This window comes from Sinocyclocheilus rhinocerous, unplaced genomic scaffold (assembly GCF_001515625.1).
Source record: "Sinocyclocheilus rhinocerous isolate Xijiao unplaced genomic scaffold, SAMN03320098_v1.1 scaffold134, whole genome shotgun sequence".
NCBI classification, from domain to species: domain Eukaryota; kingdom Metazoa; phylum Chordata; class Actinopteri; order Cypriniformes; family Cyprinidae; genus Sinocyclocheilus; species Sinocyclocheilus rhinocerous.
In genome coordinates, this window is record NW_015631070.1 from 316,456 (window position 1) to 333,940 (window position 17,485).

The following is a 17,485-nucleotide window of genomic DNA, read 5'->3' on the forward strand; positions in this document are numbered from 1 at the left end:
AAAAATGCCCCTGCAATGTGAAAATGAATAAGTGTTTATTGCGGCATACGTTTAGATCTGCTCACAATGCATAAGATTTCTTTATGCACGTTTTTTTCCCCCAGCGTTGAGCATTATAACAAATCACACACGTTTGTGTTGAGCACAGATTAGTCACCAGTTAGGAAAAATCTGCAAAATGCTACAGTTGTGCTCAGTTCATGTGCTCACTGAATGCATTCTGCACTCTCTCGAATACTGTCATCATAAACAACAGTGCAGAAACGATGTAAACAAGAAATTAATTTTGCGGTTTGGACAGCGAGATTCAGTGAGCTCATGCTAGACTGAAATCATCCATTTCTGTGATGGGTCCGAACGTTTATTGCTCGTTTTCTGTATGTTTTAATCCCAAAATGAAATAACCAATGTGAAGAATGAATATGATGTGTCGTTTCCCCCACACAAAAACGTAATCGACATTAATCGTCACGGATCTTTATCACAGCGGAATTGATTACCGGAAGTGCCCATCGAAGCAGTGTATCGATTCTTCCGGTAATCACCTAGTTGAATAAAAGCCTGTTAAAATGAGCATCTGCAGGATGATTTCAAAATCTGGACATATTTTAGAAGGACCTTAATTCATCCCACCGCATCTCATCCGTGTTGTGTCAGGAAATCGTGAAAACTGAGGCAGTGTGTCATTGTTTAGAATAAAAGCAGCCAGGTACGCTGCAGTAACACCGGCGAAAGAAAGGAAAGAGAGGATTCTCCCATTAGTTTTGACTGCATTGCGATGGGACCGGAAGTGGCGATACACTGCTTCACTTACCTGATATAGGAAGTGCGGTAAAGGTCCATTGTCACTTCAAATTTAAGGACATAAAAAGACTTAAATGCCTTAAAAGGTACAAGAAAATACTTAATTATAATTTCAAGATGTCTTAAAATTTGAGTATGGAAAGACAAGAATCATGATATGGCTTAATGTGATGATTAAATTTCATATAAGGATTTCACTGAATAAACAAACAAAACAGTGTCAAAACGCGGCGTGGGTGTTTTGATATGAAAATATCTCTGAAGGAAACCGCCTGCCCTCAAAAAAGTTTTGATGGCATTTTCGTTTCATCTTGCCTGCGTATAATGTAGCATTAAAGGTGCAATAGGTGATTGTCTTCAGAAACATTTTTTGTTATGCTGGTTGAAAGTCTCTTCACATCCCGATAGCAACCATTAAGTTAAGTGGTCTAAATGTATTTGTCTGTATTTATATATTCTGTGGAAGGTGTAGGATCAAGAAATGTTCGTCTAATCAAAACGTTCGGTCCGAGCGTTTTAATATGCTTTCGTACCTGCCTGTCAACGTATGTATTAGCATACCTCTGCGCACCCGGTTCGCGCAGACAGGATACGTCATCAGCGCGTTCACGCACGCTGTGCAGACAGAGCGAGAATGCCAGAGAATCAACAACCCGATTTTCCTTCCTGGTATTGTAGTACTTTTAAAGATTTCTCACTGGTGAATGACACATGATGTAGCCCAGCGGTTAATCCAGTCCTCGCGCCAGCTCGTTAGATGTGAGCTACGTGCATGAACTGTGTTCCGATCGATATGATCCCTACACAGAGTTCATTGCTCCCTACTCCCTGAGCAGGGGAAATCCGTTGAAGTTTACTTCACTTCCGAACATGGGCTGGAATTGGGAACCTGATGTAGCCTATTGTAGTAATGTTGTCTCTGGTCTGTGAGTGTAAATGCGTTCAGGGGGCGTGGCTTTGGACGGCGATTGCAGGAAGGGTGGGACGTTCGCTTTCAGTGCTATCAGGCTAAAGTTAGCATTTTCCAAGATCTCCTATTGTACCTTTAATGAGCGCAGTGCTGCTTTATGTACAGTCGTTACCAGGGAAACAGTCGTTGTACTGTTCCAAATGCGCCACCTGCTGGCAATTTGCTATTCTTGTTCAGAACAATGCGAACTTGTTAATGTGCCTTCAAAAATGCGAACGATTAACAAAGGTGTGTGTGTGTGTTTTAAATTAAGATAATAACTTATAGCTACTTTTGACATCCCTTTTCTTAAAAATAGTTTAAAGGCTGAAATGTGAGGTTTATTACTATATTAAACTTTATTTATTTGTGAAAAACCTGTTTTTGAACTGCAAATCGTGTTTTTTTTTTTTTTTTTTTTAGTCATTTTTTTGTACCAGTCATAAATATGTTACCATAGACATTGCCCTATCCCGCTCATACAGTATTCATTTTATTTGTGCAGGGCTTAAAAATACTGCAGACACCCTGTAAATTCTTTAATTTTGTACATTTCATTATTTATATACTGTATGTTGGCTGTCTATTTTAGGCAATGTTATATGCAATCCAGACCGGTAATTTTTGATAGCACAATAACATCTTAAAGTGGAGAACTCAAGTACGTATGTAAACATGTAATTTACCACAGTTTAAAGTGCTGGAAAATTTAGAAAATGCACCTTGAAAGTGCTTGAAAAGTGTTTGAATTTTACTTTGGAAAAGGTGTAAGAACCCTGTTACCTGGAGTTGTAATGTATAGACATTTTGATATAAGATTATCTAAGATTATTGCCTTGTTTACAAGTGAAAGTTGCATGTTATATTACGTATGGTGTTTTTTTTTTTTCTTTCCCGTTTATTATGGGTGCTTTGGTTACACACACGGTTTTATTGTAGTATATAATAATATAATTATACTACCATATAGTATGATTATAATGTGTGTGTGTATGATCATACATCAGTTTGGGGATCAAATCTCACTATTAACTGCAACTTTAGCCTCAAAATCCTGATTACTGCTTATTAGTAGTTAGTAGTGTTGTCACGGTACCAAAATTTCAGTATTCGGTACCAATACCAGTGAAAATCCACGGTTCTCTGTACCAATTTCGGTTCCAAAGCAAAACACAAAAACATGCTAATTGAACAACATTTTTATTAATAACGTTAAACAAAAATTAAATGTACAAAACCAATGCCATTCTTTATACTTATTTAAAAGTGTTTCAAGTTTTCCCACAAGTAATAAAAGTATGAAAAAAATAAACAAGTTTCACTCAAAAGTTTAGTCATAGTTCTTAAATAGTTAACAAAGAAATAATTTTGAACAAAATGAACAAAATTCATTCTAATGCTCATTATATTAGCTTATGCTAACGATTAACTACGTATACGCTAACGGCGATGTTTATTTCAATCCGAAATTCAAATTAAAATATAGAATAATATTCATAACAGAAATTTAAAAATGTTACTTACCTTTTTTTTAAAAAAAGGTAAGTTATTAAAAAAACGTATTAAAAAACTTACCTGCTTGAACTTGATCGGGGTGTTTTGTTAGTTTGATGCGTTTCCTCCTCTTGAGGTCGCCACTGCTTTTAAGAAGAGGTTGCCAGGTTTTCACAACAAAACCCGCCCAATCGCGTTTCGAGGGGGTCCCCTGTTAAAAATCGCGTTCCGAGGATAAAGTACGCATGTTTTGACGGGGTTCCCCTGGTAAAATTAGCATTCCAGGGGCTAAATATCACGTTAATGGGGTCGTTTTTCAACCCGCGGACATGAAAAACAAACCGCGGCAACAGTGTTAAAGCAGCCCAATTCCGCGGGAAAACCTCGGACTTGGCAACACTGGAAAGAGGATAGCTTTCGGATAGCGCATCAAGGTACTCGGTACCACCGGTACTTAAAAAAACCTGGTACCGTAACGTTTACATTTTTTTAGTACCGACTTGGTACCGAAATGCCAGGTCTTTTGACAACATTAGTAGTTAGTAATGTAGTTGATAAGTTTAGGTATGGGGTAGGATTAAGAGATCTAAAATATGGTCATGCGAAATAAGCCATTAATATGTGCCAGTATGCTAGTACTACGCATGCTAATAAGCAACTAGTTCATATTGAGAGTATACAGTGCCCTCCATAAGTATTGGGACAGTAAGGGTACGCATGTTTTGACGGGGTTCCCCTGGTAAAATTAGCATTCCAGGGGCTAAATATCACGTTAATGGGGTCGTTTTTCAACCCGCGGACATGAAAAACAAACCGCGGCAACAGTGTTAAAGCAGCCCAATTCCGCGGGAAAACCTCGGACTTGGCAACACTGGAAAGAGGATAGCTTTCGGATAGCGCATCAAGGTACTCGGTACCACCGGTACTTAAAAAAACCTGGTACCGTAACGTTTACATTTTTTTAGTACCGACTTGGTACCGAAATGCCAGGTCTTTTGACAACATTAGTAGTTAGTAATGTAGTTGATAAGTTTAGGTATGGGGTAGGATTAAGAGATCTAAAATATGGTCATGCGAAATAAGCCATTAATATGTGCCAGTATGCTAGTACTACGCATGCTAATAAGCAACTAGTTCATATTGAGAGTATACAGTGCCCTCCATAAGTATTGGGACAGTAAGGACAAAATTGCTCTGTTTGCTGTGGAGTCAAGAAATCTAAATATGATTAAAAGATGAATATGAGACAACTACAGAATTTTATTATTGGGTGATTCAACACATAGAAACTTTAGAGTTTCATCCCCCTATCTGATGTGAGTATATGTATTGGGACAGTTGGCTCACAGGTCTTTCTGAGTGATCAGCTGTGTCCTGTTGCATTAATTGTTCAGATGTTAAAAGCAGGAAAAGTGTCATATCAGTTATATCCATTGCTTCTGCATTCTGAGTCTAGCATTTGATGACAACACGCACAAACCAGGATGAAGATGAGGGAGCTGACGTTGAGAGAAAAAAAGAACCTGTGAAAAAGTACCCTAAAATAACTGTATGCAAAATCACCAACAACCTCCAGAAAGCTGGGGTGATGGTTTTACAATCTAATGTCCGCAGGAGACTGACACAGAATTACAGAGGCTACACAGCAAGATGCAAACCTCTGATCAGCATCAAAAATAGAAAGGCAAGATTAGAGTTTGAAAAAAGCACAAAGGTGAGCCAGTAGAGTTTGGAACGGAGTTTTATGGGCAGATGAGATAAAGATTAACCTTTATCTGTGTGATGGGAAAGCAAAAGTGTGGAGAGAAAAAAAAAAAAGGAAATGCAAATGATCCTAAGCATACAACCTCACCTGTAAAGCATGGTGGAGGTGGTGTCATGGCATGGGCATTCATGGCCCGCTCAACTTTATTGAAGACTTGATGAACGATGGTGACAGCAGAATCAATGCAGAAGTGTACAAAATTATCTTGGCTACCAGTGTTTAAGAAAATGCCACTTGGCTCATCAGAAAGTGCTTCATATTTCAACAGGACAATGACCCAAAACACCCTGCCAGTTCAGTCAAGGAGTTTATTAGGGCAAAGAAATGAAAGGTCTTAGATGGCCCAAGTCAATCTCCAGATTGAAATCTTATTGAACATCCAGCTGAAGAGGAGACTAATAGCAGAAACTCCCCAAAACAACACATTTGGCTTGGCTGTATTAAAGGCTGGGAAAAGCTTTTCAAAGGATGAGACCAAGAGTCTGGTGATGTCTGTGGGTTGCAGACTCACTGCTGTGTTTGCAATCAAGGGATTTGTAACTAAATATTAGCTTTTAAACGTCTACATTTGCTTTGTTCAATTGTCCCAATACATATGCTCACATCAAATAGGGGGATCAAACACTTCAAGTGCTGTGCTTTTTATTTGGTAAAACATGTATGTGTTGAAATGGCTAATAATAAAATGAGACGTTCTGTAGTTTTGACTCGTATTCATCAAATGTCTTGACTCCACAGCAAACTAAGCAATTTTGGCATCACTGTCCCAATACTTATGGAGGGCACTGTGTATATATACACACAGAGTTCAAAATAGGCCTATAAATAATTACAAAATTATTGCAGAAGTATTTAAAAACCTAGTTTACTTTTTGTGTTTTAATAAATGTGAGAATTTTGCTTATAAATGTGTCCTTGTATACACTTCTAAGGAATTATTTGACACATTATTTGATCAATTTTAACCACGACCCTAAAATCTTTTTTTAATACGTTCTTGAATTGTTCAACTTGGGAGCACATAGGCCTATTTTTTTTTAAGAAAAAAGTTCTAATGCATCTCTGTTAGAACTGCGCAAGACAAGTAAACAAACTGAGTCGCAAGACTTCATGAATCTTCAGTGTGTGTTGTGTTATCAGTGCTACATTTTGAAGATCAGTTTATACGGATGAAATGACCATGGGCATCATGCTCAAAAGCTTAGATTTGCAGTGAGGTGAACGCTTTCTTTGAGAGAGTTCTTTTTTTTCTTTTTATCCACGTGCTGTAACTGAGTGATGTATGTAGTCATGTGAAATCTTTTGCTGGTTATTTAAATACATTGTTCTCAAAATACCCAGCTCTATTTCTGGATGCAAGTGGCCATCACAATTTGTCTGATTAGTGTCTGTTTCCTCCTGTAGTTCCGTTGCATCATCAGCACAGCTGCCGGAGTCGCAGCCACCACTGGCTTTACAGAAATCTGTCTCCAATCTTCAGAAGCCCATGCCAATAACCAGCCAGGAGGTACAGATGGCACGTTCATCATCTCTTCATGGTGCTCACCTGATGTTAATGTCATGGTGTCTGATGTCTGCTGAATGTGTTTCTGTCCCTCTAGAGCACAAGTACAGGTGGACCAAAGCAATGGGCACAGCTCAATGGAAAGGCAGTAGATCAAGATGGTAATCATCCGTTTATTGTGATCAGAAGTGTTTGTTGTTATGTCATGTTTTATACTTGTTTGGCTCTGTTGTCCAGGTTTAAAGGTCTCAAGCCGACTGCAGCCCTTCTCTCACGAGGAATTTCCGACGCTGAAAGCAGCAGGCGAACAGGACAAGGCTGGCAAGGAAAGAAGCGTGTTCGATCCGTCGTATGGGCCCGGACCAAGCCTCCGCCCACAGAGTGAGTCCCGCTCTGCATGATAAAACATTTAGATCGTTTCATTTCAGATATGTAACTGTGTAACGGTAGAAAAGAACAGATCGTGTTCAAAACTACATTCCTGCCTTAAAGGAACACTCCACTATTTTTGAAAATAGGCTTATTTTCCAACTCCCCTAGAGTTAAACAGTTGAGTTCTACCGTGTTCTAATCCATTCAGCCGATCTCCGGGTCTGGCGGTAGCACTTTTAGCTGTAGCTTAGCATAGATCATTGAATCTGATTAGACCGTTAGCATCTCGCTCAAAAATGACCAAAGAGTTTCTATATTTTTCCTATTTAAAACTTGACTCTTCTGTAGTTAATTCGTGTACTAAGACCAACGGAAAATGAAAAGTTGCGATTTTCTAGGCCAATATGGCTAGGAACTATAATCTCATTCCGGCGTAATAATCAAGGAACTTTGCTGCAGTTAATCCAGAGAATAACAATTTTTTCTGAGACCGAGAGAAACCGAAAGATGAGTCATCATTTAAAAGCAAAAGCTTAGGGCAGCATGATATATCAACTTCCAGTATGTCCTTCAGAGTCTTAGATGCCTGTTTCCAGAAATGATTAACTTCAGGGCAATCCCAAAACATATGTCTATAGGTTCCTATAGAGTTTCCTGAGCAGAAATTACAATTGGAAGATGAAGAAAGCTTCATTAAATATCGTTTCCTAGGAGTGAGATACATCCTATGAACCATTTTGTAGTGAATTAATTGATGATTAGGATTTTTTTAAACAAGTTTAAGATTGGCCCATATTGAATCCCAACAGTTATCATCAATGCTGTCGTAATATCTTTCAGTGTTTTGTTTATTTACACCACATATTCATGTGTAAATCAGTGTTTCGATAATTTTGCATGTTTGTCGTTTTATTTAATTTTTTTATTTAAAAGTACATCAAATTGAAGTAAATGAAAATGAGATGTTGCCTTGGCATGTAGTTAAAATAAGTGTAATTTTTGTTATTTAAGTTAATGTTTATTACAGGTAACATGTTCATGGTTTTAGTTGGCTTGTAAAACCACTGGCATGAATGAGCCGTTTGTTGATGTCTCAATGTGATGTGCTGATGTTGTGTGTCATTGTCAGATGTGTCGAGCTGGAGGGATGGCGGTGGGAGGAACCTGCAGCCCCCGGTGCTGTCTGCCGCCCCGCCCTGCACAGACACGGACACCAAGAGCAGCGGCTCAGCTGAGACCACCACTCCTCTTCCTCCCCCCTCCTCATCCTCATCCTCCTCCTCCGCTGCTGCTGCCCAGTCCTCTGATGTGAAGGAGCCATCGCTGCGGCCCGCTCAGCCCATGCAGCGCAGAGCCGCCCCATCAGCCCTCCAGTACCAGCACCACCCCACCACCACATACCACGACATGCTGCCTGCCTTCGTGAGTCTCTGCCCATCATATCCGTTATCCAGTGTGCTGTGCTTTCTCTGATAAAATGCTTATTGGCTCTTTGTTTGTCAGATGTGCCCTAAAGAGACTCGTGACGCTCCGGGCTCCTCGGATCATGGCCCGACCACTGTGGTTGCCCCCGTGCGCTTTGAATCTAGGATGATCTTCAGACCAGCGTTCCCTGCACCGGAGCCCATCAAGTGAGTGTTGTGCTAATTACTGCAGTGAGGAACGCTCTCTGTCCTCTTCTATAAATGGCTGTTTTTCATTTCACAGTGGTGATTTAAGAAGAGAGGCCCGTTTCCCCCGTATCCCTCCTCGCCCCTCCACTCGCCCGATCCGCCGCCCAGGAGATCGAGCTTCCCGTCCTGCCATAATCAACCCTGAGGACCTGAAGGACCTCGATGAACTGGACAATGACTGTGAAGACGGCTGGGCAGGTGAGCGCCCGCTTTCTTTATGAACAGCAGATGGGCATTTTCGCCAATGCTTATTGTGACCACTGTCTGTTCTTCAGGTCTCCATGAGGAAGTGGATTATAGCGAGAAGCTTAAATTCAGTGACGATGAGGAAGATCACTCCCCCTGTGAGAAGAATAAGATCTGGTGAGCTTTTCTTTGTTTTAATGCAGTGCGTGTGGTGTGAACGCCGCTTGTGTTGGAGTTGAAGCTCATTCTGGTGCTTGTGTCTTGCAGGAATGACTGGGACAACCATAAGGACCAGCATTCATCTCAGAGCTCTGGTGACGGTGCGTTTCCACAAGACGCTGAGGAGTCATACTCATGCCAGCCAGGGGCAGTACTCTCCAGGAAGACCAATGGACGATTCTCCTCTTCTGAATCTCAGGTAACAATCTACGACTTTCTGCATTTGTTTTTCCCCTGAAATCTTTTATTTATTTATTTTTAATTGGTATTTTAACAATGTCTGCAGCAATTAAGACCAGCAGTAGGATTGCATACAAACCAGAGATTAGGGGGAAAAAGTAGAAACACAGAAAATAAAATAAAAAGAAAATGAAGGAGTAATGCATTCAGCACAGTTAAATGTCTAAAATACATATAAATAAGTGGGGGGTGTAAATTTATTCAGTGGTTATCAGTCATGCTGGGAGCACCCGACCAGTGTTATTTTAGTATCTTTGAGTTTTTATTAATATTTTGAATCAGTTTTTATTTTTATATTTTGTTTTCAAATTAATTTGAATGGTTTAGTAATTTTGTAAATCTTTTAGTTATTTATTTTTAATTGGTATTTTAACAATGTCTGCAGCAATTAAGACCAGCAGTAGGATTGCATACAAACCAGAGATTAGGGGGAAAAAGTAGAAACACAGAAAAGAAAATAAAAAGAAAATGAAGGAGTAATGCATTCAGCACAGTTAAATGTCTAAAATACATATAAATAAGTGGGGGGGTGTAAATTTATTCAGTGGTTATCAGTCATGCTGGGAGCACCCGACCAGTGTTATTTTAGTATCTTTGAGTTTTTATTAATATTTTGAATCAGTTTTTATTTTTATATTTTGTTTTCAAATTAATTTGAATGGTTTAGTAATTTTGTTTATCATTTTTAGTATTTTATTTGTCTAAATAGTTTTTATAATTTTTATTTCTGCATTAGTTCCTTTTGTACATCAGGTTAAACTAAATGAAAAATGAAAACGAGCTGCAAAAACTTTTGATATTTTATTTAATTTAACGTTTTTATTTCCATATAATTTCAACACTTTTTTCCCCCCCTGGTTTTAAGTTTTAGTTTTTAACTGTAATTTAAGTTTGTGATAAACTAAACTATGTGTTCTGTCTGTCCTTCCGAGTGGAAACAATTGTTTTTGTTGCTGTAATTACATTTTTATATTTATGACTTCTTTTGATTGGATAACCACATGCCAAGTAAGTGATGATTGTAAAGCAAAATTGAGCATGCTCGTTTTTTTTTTTTTTCTTCACTAAATGTTTAAATGACATCTTTTAATTGATAGCACCTTTAAGTTGGTCCCATCAGTCCAGGCTCATCTAAGGGATCTCCTCTCTCTGTTGTTTGTGATTTGCAGCACCAGCAGAAGAACAGTGGCAACAGTGAGTCTGCAGAGGAGCAGGAGGAGCCGCAGCGGCAGGCGCCGCCTCGTGGGAAGTTTGTCTCGGCCGACCTCTCTGCTGTGGAGAGAGCGCGCAGACGGCGCGAAGAGGAGGAGAGGAGAGCGCGGGAGGAGAGACTGGCTGCCTGTGCAGAGAAACTCAAAAAACTGGATGAAAAATTTGGCAAAACTGAGAAACCTGCACGCTCTGGAGAAACGCTGAGAGAAGCAGACAGCAAGGAGCTGACGCAGTCTCCAGGCCGAAGGTCATCCAAACACCACCAGGAGGGCTGGCAGTATGGCACTAAAGGTATACGAGTTCATATATACTAGTTGGTTTATAAATTTAAGCTTTAGCTACACTTGTAATAATGGCAGTTATTAAAGGAAATAATTTAGAGAAATCTCAAAGGCGTTTTGCCTCTGCTCTTTTCCGCTACTTTTCTTAAGACCTCATTTCATTGTATATAGAAGTGTCTGATACACCAACTGAGTCATCCAGTCAGGATTACAAAGATGAAGGTTGTAACTACCACAATGATGACGATGGTCCTGAGTCCACCTCTCCCCTCCCAGACTACGGCCGACACCAGAAGCCTGTGCCGCCCCGCTTCCAGAAGCAGCACCAGCAGCAGGTGAGCTTTAACACCTAATACTTTAAGTAAGAGGAAATGGTTATTAATTCAGCCAGCCTGAAAATCTTGAGGTGCATATGTCTTTGCAGAAGTTATAATACTGAGAAATTATGGTTTTCATGCTAACTATATGCTTTTATGCTGTTATATATACTGTATGCTTTCATTTTATAGAGGAGATTTTTTTTTCTGTGGTTTCTAGGAGCAGGTGTATAAGATGGCGCCGTGGCAGCAGTCGAGTCACCCCACCCAGTCCAGCTCTGCTCACCCACAGAGAGGCTTTTACCCTCCTCATGTCCTGGGCTTTGACCCACGCTGGATGATGATGCCTCCCTACATGGATCCCTGCATGGCGCAGGGATGTTCTCCAGTGGATTTCTACCCTCCTGGAGTTCACTCATCTGGTAAATTATAACATCCTCCATATTTAGTGGTGTTTGCCAAGTCAAGCATCAATATTATTCATAGTGATACGATCAAACCTTTAATAATAAATATGAAACTTCAAAATATGAGTGAACTCTCTTAACTTGATCCAGTAAGCCAGACATTCCCAAACTGTTATGTCAGTTTAAACCCTTTGACAGAAATTATTCATCTGAAGCTCCCAAGATTTTCAGTGAATGTGTTAATATCTTAACACCACATCTGCATGCTCATGGTTCCCTGATGCTGGTTAATGATCACACTTGATTTGCTTTACTTTCATATCATTAGATGTATTTTTTAAGTGTTTTTTTTTCATTGATCTATTAATTTATAGTATAAGGTTGCTCAATTTGGTTAAAAAAAACAATACTGTGATTTTGTAGTCTTTTATGTCACAGTTATCGTGATTTGAGCTGCGATTTAAAAGCATTTAATCTCATAAGAAAATGTCTTGTATTGCTGTTGCTGAAACATCCAGGCAGTTATTTCAATATTCTTTTTGTTTTTATTATTTTAAACTCTAATTATTAAAAAATGAAGACTGATATATTACCACTTTAAAAGGTTTATAAACGCTTCTTTTTCTATATTATAAAATTCTGAAAACTTGTCTACAGAAATGTTGTGAATTATGTGAGAGTGCAAAATGCCTTTCCCAAATGCACAAAGTAGATTTTGTGGTACAGCTACCAGCTACAGTAACTTGGTATCATGCAGAGTTCTGCATGGTGATATATGGCAACATTTTTTCAGAACATTTATATTGTGATATTTAACTTTTTTATTTTCAAGGTTTGGTGAAACCTGTCATTCAACAGGATCACCTGAATAGCCCTGGTTCCACCTCTGATGAAGGCTGCCATCAGGAGAGGAGGGCGCCATCCACTGAGCCTTACCAAGTGTGGAACCAAGACAGCTACTCGTCTGCACGCAGTTTCACCCCACCCTACCAGAGACAGCACGAGAATTGCGACAGGGCTCAGGTAGATGACAGGAGTGACCAGTCATGCTCCCGACATGTCTCATATGAAGACCGAGGTCATGACCGCACAGACAGTCCAGCAGAGGAACTGACCCATCAAGGCTTCCGGCAAGGCAGAGGCTCCGACGTGTCGCTCTGTTCGCAGCGAGAAGTTTCCCATGAAGTAGCCCATCAACCATTAATACTCAGCAGAACCCATCCTGGAGACAGTGAGCACAGGGACGTCTCCTCTGGTAGACATCAGAAAGAAGACCTTGATACGCATGACGAGGCCTTCAACAGCAAGGAGAAGAGCTACGACTCTGATTTTTGGAGGAAAGACATGGGTAGTCTGAGGAAAGACGGCAGCAGTCAGGCCCCGTGGTCCGATCACGGTTCGAGCAGCAGCAGTAGTGTAAGCCAGCCATCTGAGTCCAGTGGTAGAACCCTTAGAAGGACGGGACCCATCAAGAAACCTGTGCTGAAGCCCTTGAAGGTTGAAGACAAAGAGAACGAGAAACCCAAAACTGACCCGGAGGAGAAGACTGTCCCATACAGACTGGAGAAGGAAGTGGTTACCAACGTCTATGACCTGAAGAAAGATGCTCCACTTCTGTCTAACAGGCACTCCGCCCCACCACCCGCTCCCTCTCCTGAGGAGAAACAAGTGGAAGCTCCGAAGGTGGAGGAAACGAGCAATTTGCCTGAAGGGTTGCACAAAGAGAACTACTGGAATAGCAGCAAGAGTCAGTCTGTGGACTGTTCTGACAGCAGGGATCCACCAGCCCCTCGCCGCAACAACTGGATATTCATTGATGAAGAGCAGGCGTTTGCAGGGGCCAGGGGAGCGGGTCGTGGACGTGGCCGGGGCTTCAGAGAGTTCAACTCTCGTGGTGCTCGTGGAGGACGAAGCGACGGCAACAGAGGAGCCTACAGTATCGCAGGCACACAGAGGCCTGCGCGAGGACGTGGTGCTCGAGAGTTCAGGAGCGAAGATCTGCAGCGAGGCAAACCCCGTAGACGCAACGTGAGTGAGACTCACAGCGAGGCCTCAGAATACGAGGAGCAGCCCAAGCGCCCACGCCAGAAGGCCACTGAGAACGGAGAGACTTCGTATCTTGTGTCTGGAGAGGTCAAGAGGGCTGACAAGGAGTCGTGGAGATCAAACAAGGTCTACACTGATGATCAGAGCGGCAACAGCGATTCCAGGGACAAGACTAAATCAGCTCGAGTGTTTGGAAGGTCATTGCCCCCTCGCCTTAATGCTGGATACAACCGTGGATTTGGCTCAAGGGACATTTCGACATGGAGAGGGAGAGGAGCCCAGTTTGGAAGTACATCCGCGCAGGAGAACGGCTACAACTTCGGTGCAGACTCCTATTCTAAACGCTCGTCGGAACGGGATCCCCTGAAGTACCCTCCAAAATTTACGGGCTCCTTTGTAGAGAATGGCGTCGAGGACAGAGATGGAGGTTACTATGTTGATAATGATAATCCTGACAACCGGCCCCTTAGAAGGCGGCGTCCCCCACGCCAGGATAAGCCCCCACGCTTCAGGCGTCTACAGCAAGGGCGTGAAGGAGGAGGTCAGTGGAATAATGAAGACTATGTTAACGGAGATGTTGCCAATCAGTGGCCGGGTCGTTCTAAGGGCGCAGAGGAGCACTGGCCCAACTACTACTCTGGAGGACGGTCACAGGAGATCAGGGGTCAGAGTCAGGGTGAGGACTGGGAAACCGGCTCTGAAAACAGCGATTTCAGTGACTGGAGGGAGAAACGGGGGCAGCATGGCGACATGCTCATGGATGCGGGCCACGGAGAACCTGGCTCTGAGAAGAGAGAGCTCTCCAAGCGGAGCTTTTCTAGTCAGCGGCCAGTCGTCGACAGACAGAACCGGAAGAGTGACACGTCTGTAATGGAAAACAAGATGAGCCGCTCAACGGACACGCAGTCTAGTGCAGGTTCCTCTGGTAGAAACGCGAGTTGGCAGAACGGCGTTGCTTCCAACAGCAAACGGTATGTTTTTTCAGAACATAAGTTAAACATATTGATATGAAAAAACAGTACCATTTATGAAATTCATACTATGAATGTTGCTTAATTCGCTCTGTGCAGAGTTCCAGAAGATTCAGTCACCGGCCTGAGCTCGGCATCTGTGTACAACGTGGAGCAAAACGACGACACGGGTGCGGTGGAAGCAACGGGAAAGATCTTAGAGAAAGACTTGATGCCCAGAAGCATGAAGGGGGACATGACAGAACCACTGTCCCAATATGACCTGAACACTTACCCAAGTAAGTCAAAAGTGGTTGTTTACGATAGAAGTGCCTCTCCAATGCAGAATAAAGGATGATAAACTAACGAGTCGTTTTTAAACTTATGCACTCCTGTGGCGGTGATGTCGCCACAGTGCAAATGAGGAATAATTCAGCAACCTTGATTAAACACATCTGAACAAGTTGATCAAGGTCCTCAGGATTACTAGAAACTTCCAGGCAAGTGTGTCGGAGAAGGTTGAAGCTGAGCTCTTTAGGACATTGGCCTTCCAGGAGCACATATTTAGAAGCAGTTCAAGTCTCTGTTACTAGTTTGAAAGTTTATTTTTTAAGATCATGACAAAAGGATATTGTAATGTGGTGAATGGACTTGCGCTACTTCATAGCCATATGGTAAATTAAGGGTCTAAACTGTAAAGATTACTCAATTTAATGGTTCTACGCTAAAAATGAGAAAAAATGGTAGACATAATTTGTTTTCAAGTGTGACTTGTGTGGTGTTCTTCAGTACTGGATCTAAAGGAGCTGTCGCTTGTGTTTCCTCGCAGTTGAGAGTGACTCAGGAGCTTCTGTACCCAGTCCAGAGGTTTTCCAGGAAGCTCTGTCCAAAAAACAGCGCCGCCCACAGGATGATGATCGCAGGAGGAAGGATCAGGGTCCTCCAGTAAGTAATCATGGCCTCTATTTCCTGATGTTTAGACACATCTGATAACCAGAAAGATGATCACTTCAGTTGTTTAACTGCATGAAGTATCTCCTGAGTGGATATTGTAGTTATTTGGTTTGTGCACCTGAAGGGTTCGGTAAAGAATAGAACAATTGCATCGAAAATGCCTCCCCGTTTTGCCAAGAAGCAAGGCAGCATGTCCATCGAGCAGCCCGAGGAGACGCTCTCCACCAACAACTTGGGAACAGAGATCTGGGAGACAAACAGCACAGGTAATACTGATAACAACCGATATCAAGTGCATTCATTTTTAAGAGACTGATTCTAAATTACTTTGTTTTCCTCCTGAAGCTCTGACTGTCCAATCTTTAGGTGGCGATTCATGGACAAAGCAGGTTTCTTACACGGGAAGCGAACCCAATTCAGAGGTACAGGTCGTTCTTTTCTAAGAAGTATTTTTGCGTGCCTCAGTCAGTGAGCTGAGCCTGAGACTAAAGTTCAACTGTCCTGTCCTTCAGGATTCAGATGCAGGGCCCGAGCAGAGCAAAGAACACAAACCGGGCCCCATTGGCAATGAGCGCTCGCTGAAGAACCGCAAGGGCTCTGAGGGCATGGAGCGTCTGGAGGGACCCATCACTCCCGTCAATGGAGTGGATATTCACGTGGACAATGTCATTCCTGTGCCGCCCATCGAGTTTGGTGTCAGTGCAAAGGATTCTGACTTTAGCCTTCCTCCAGGGTCCACGCCAGTGCCTGTGGCCAACCCCGTCACCAAGCTGCAGGACGTGCTTGCTGGGAATGTGCGTACAGTAGCTCTGCATGCAGCATTTACATTGTCAGCTTTGTGTAAAGAAGCATTGAGCATTGTAATGAAATTAACTCATTTGTAAGGGAATTAATTATTATTAATTCATTCAGCTTTAATCAGGTTGACTCAGAATTTTAACCCGTGGCCAGGGAGAATACAGATATTCAAATTGTTAGAATATACTAAGAATCACCGGCTCGCTGGACGACCCTTGATTTAAAGTGTAAACTATCAGATTTGAATTCAGCTTTAATCAGGTTGACTCAGAATTTTCAGATTCGAGTCCTTTTAAAACCTGAATGAATTAATAATAATTAATTCCCTTACAAATGAGTAATTTCATTACAGCATTTATACTGTTATTAATGTGTGTGCACAGGCGGTCCTGTCTCAAGCCATCCCGATGCTCCGCAGAGACCACCTGCAGCCTGGAATAAACCTCAACCCCATCAGCTTCCCTACTGCGGACCTCACTCTCAAGGTAACGCTTACCGCCGCATCATTGCTTGGGTTGATGGCTCTCCATCACTGACCTTAAAGGGTTCTTCCAGATATTTCACTTTGTTTCTTGGGATTTGCGAGACACATTTATTTATTTTGAGCACACATTCTGTCTGCCCGTTGCATGCCTAGTCTACCATAGGACATGCTACCAGCATGTTCAAACATTCTAATGACACCTCATAACATTAAAACATGTTTTAATGCATAGCACAAATGTTCGTAACATGCTAGTTTAATGTCAAAATATGTCAACAATAACTTGTAAATGTTAAACATGCTAACAGCATGTTAAATTGTTAGCAACAAGTTAAAACGTGTTAAAGGGGTCATATGATGCGATTTCAAGTTTTCCTTTCTCTTTGGAGTGTTAGCTAGCATGTTGCTGTAATTTTTCATTCTAGATTCATGTTAGTGTTAACATTATGGTAAAATGTTATCATTCTGCTAAAACATGCTAGCAATGTGGCAAAACGTGCAGCATATTCAGTTGTTAGTAACATGGTAAAACATGCTAACAATGTTTTAAACCAAATGGATATGTTAAAACATGCTAGAAACCATGTTTTAACAATTTGTTAGACACTAAGCATTTTAACATGTTAGCAATATGGTAAAACATATGACCAGTTTGTTAAAACATGCTAGCAAAATGGCAAAACACGGCAGCTTCATGTTAAAATACTATAAATTGTTAGCAACGTGCTAAAACATGATTTTTAAAACATTTTTACTTCCTTAAAATGTTAGTAATATGGTGAAACATTCTAGCAATTTGTAAAAAAAAAAAAAAAAAAAACGTTAGCAGA

General features: G+C 41.4%; 1 protein-coding gene across 6 annotated transcripts in view; it reads left to right on the plus strand.

The window, feature by feature from the left end:
* LOC107741496 (protein PRRC2B) overlaps nucleotides 1–17,485 on the plus strand; it is a 41,427-nt gene that overhangs the window by 7,733 nt on the left and 16,209 nt on the right. For 5 of the 6 annotated variants that reach the window (XM_016554241.1, XM_016554243.1, XM_016554242.1 and 2 more), the window contains exons 4-21: nucleotides 6,417–6,519; nucleotides 6,614–6,677; nucleotides 6,754–6,897; nucleotides 8,018–8,310; nucleotides 8,392–8,519; nucleotides 8,596–8,759; nucleotides 8,837–8,924; nucleotides 9,015–9,165; nucleotides 10,376–10,709; nucleotides 10,871–11,034; nucleotides 11,237–11,438; nucleotides 12,256–14,440; nucleotides 14,540–14,718; nucleotides 15,249–15,364; nucleotides 15,498–15,639; nucleotides 15,719–15,795; nucleotides 15,886–16,167; nucleotides 16,555–16,656. In XM_016554241.1, coding sequence (XP_016409727.1) covers nucleotides 6,417–6,519; nucleotides 6,614–6,677; nucleotides 6,754–6,897; nucleotides 8,018–8,310; nucleotides 8,392–8,519; nucleotides 8,596–8,759; nucleotides 8,837–8,924; nucleotides 9,015–9,165; nucleotides 10,376–10,709; nucleotides 10,871–11,034; nucleotides 11,237–11,438; nucleotides 12,256–14,440; nucleotides 14,540–14,718; nucleotides 15,249–15,364; nucleotides 15,498–15,639; nucleotides 15,719–15,795; nucleotides 15,886–16,167; nucleotides 16,555–16,656 — 4,918 coding nt within the window. The remainder of the gene's footprint in view (nucleotides 1–6,416; nucleotides 6,520–6,613; nucleotides 6,678–6,753; nucleotides 6,898–8,017; nucleotides 8,311–8,391; nucleotides 8,520–8,595; nucleotides 8,760–8,836; nucleotides 8,925–9,014; nucleotides 9,166–10,375; nucleotides 10,710–10,870; nucleotides 11,035–11,236; nucleotides 11,439–12,255; nucleotides 14,441–14,539; nucleotides 14,719–15,248; nucleotides 15,365–15,497; nucleotides 15,640–15,718; nucleotides 15,796–15,885; nucleotides 16,168–16,554; nucleotides 16,657–17,485) is intronic. The other variant, XM_016554244.1, reaches the window with a different exon arrangement.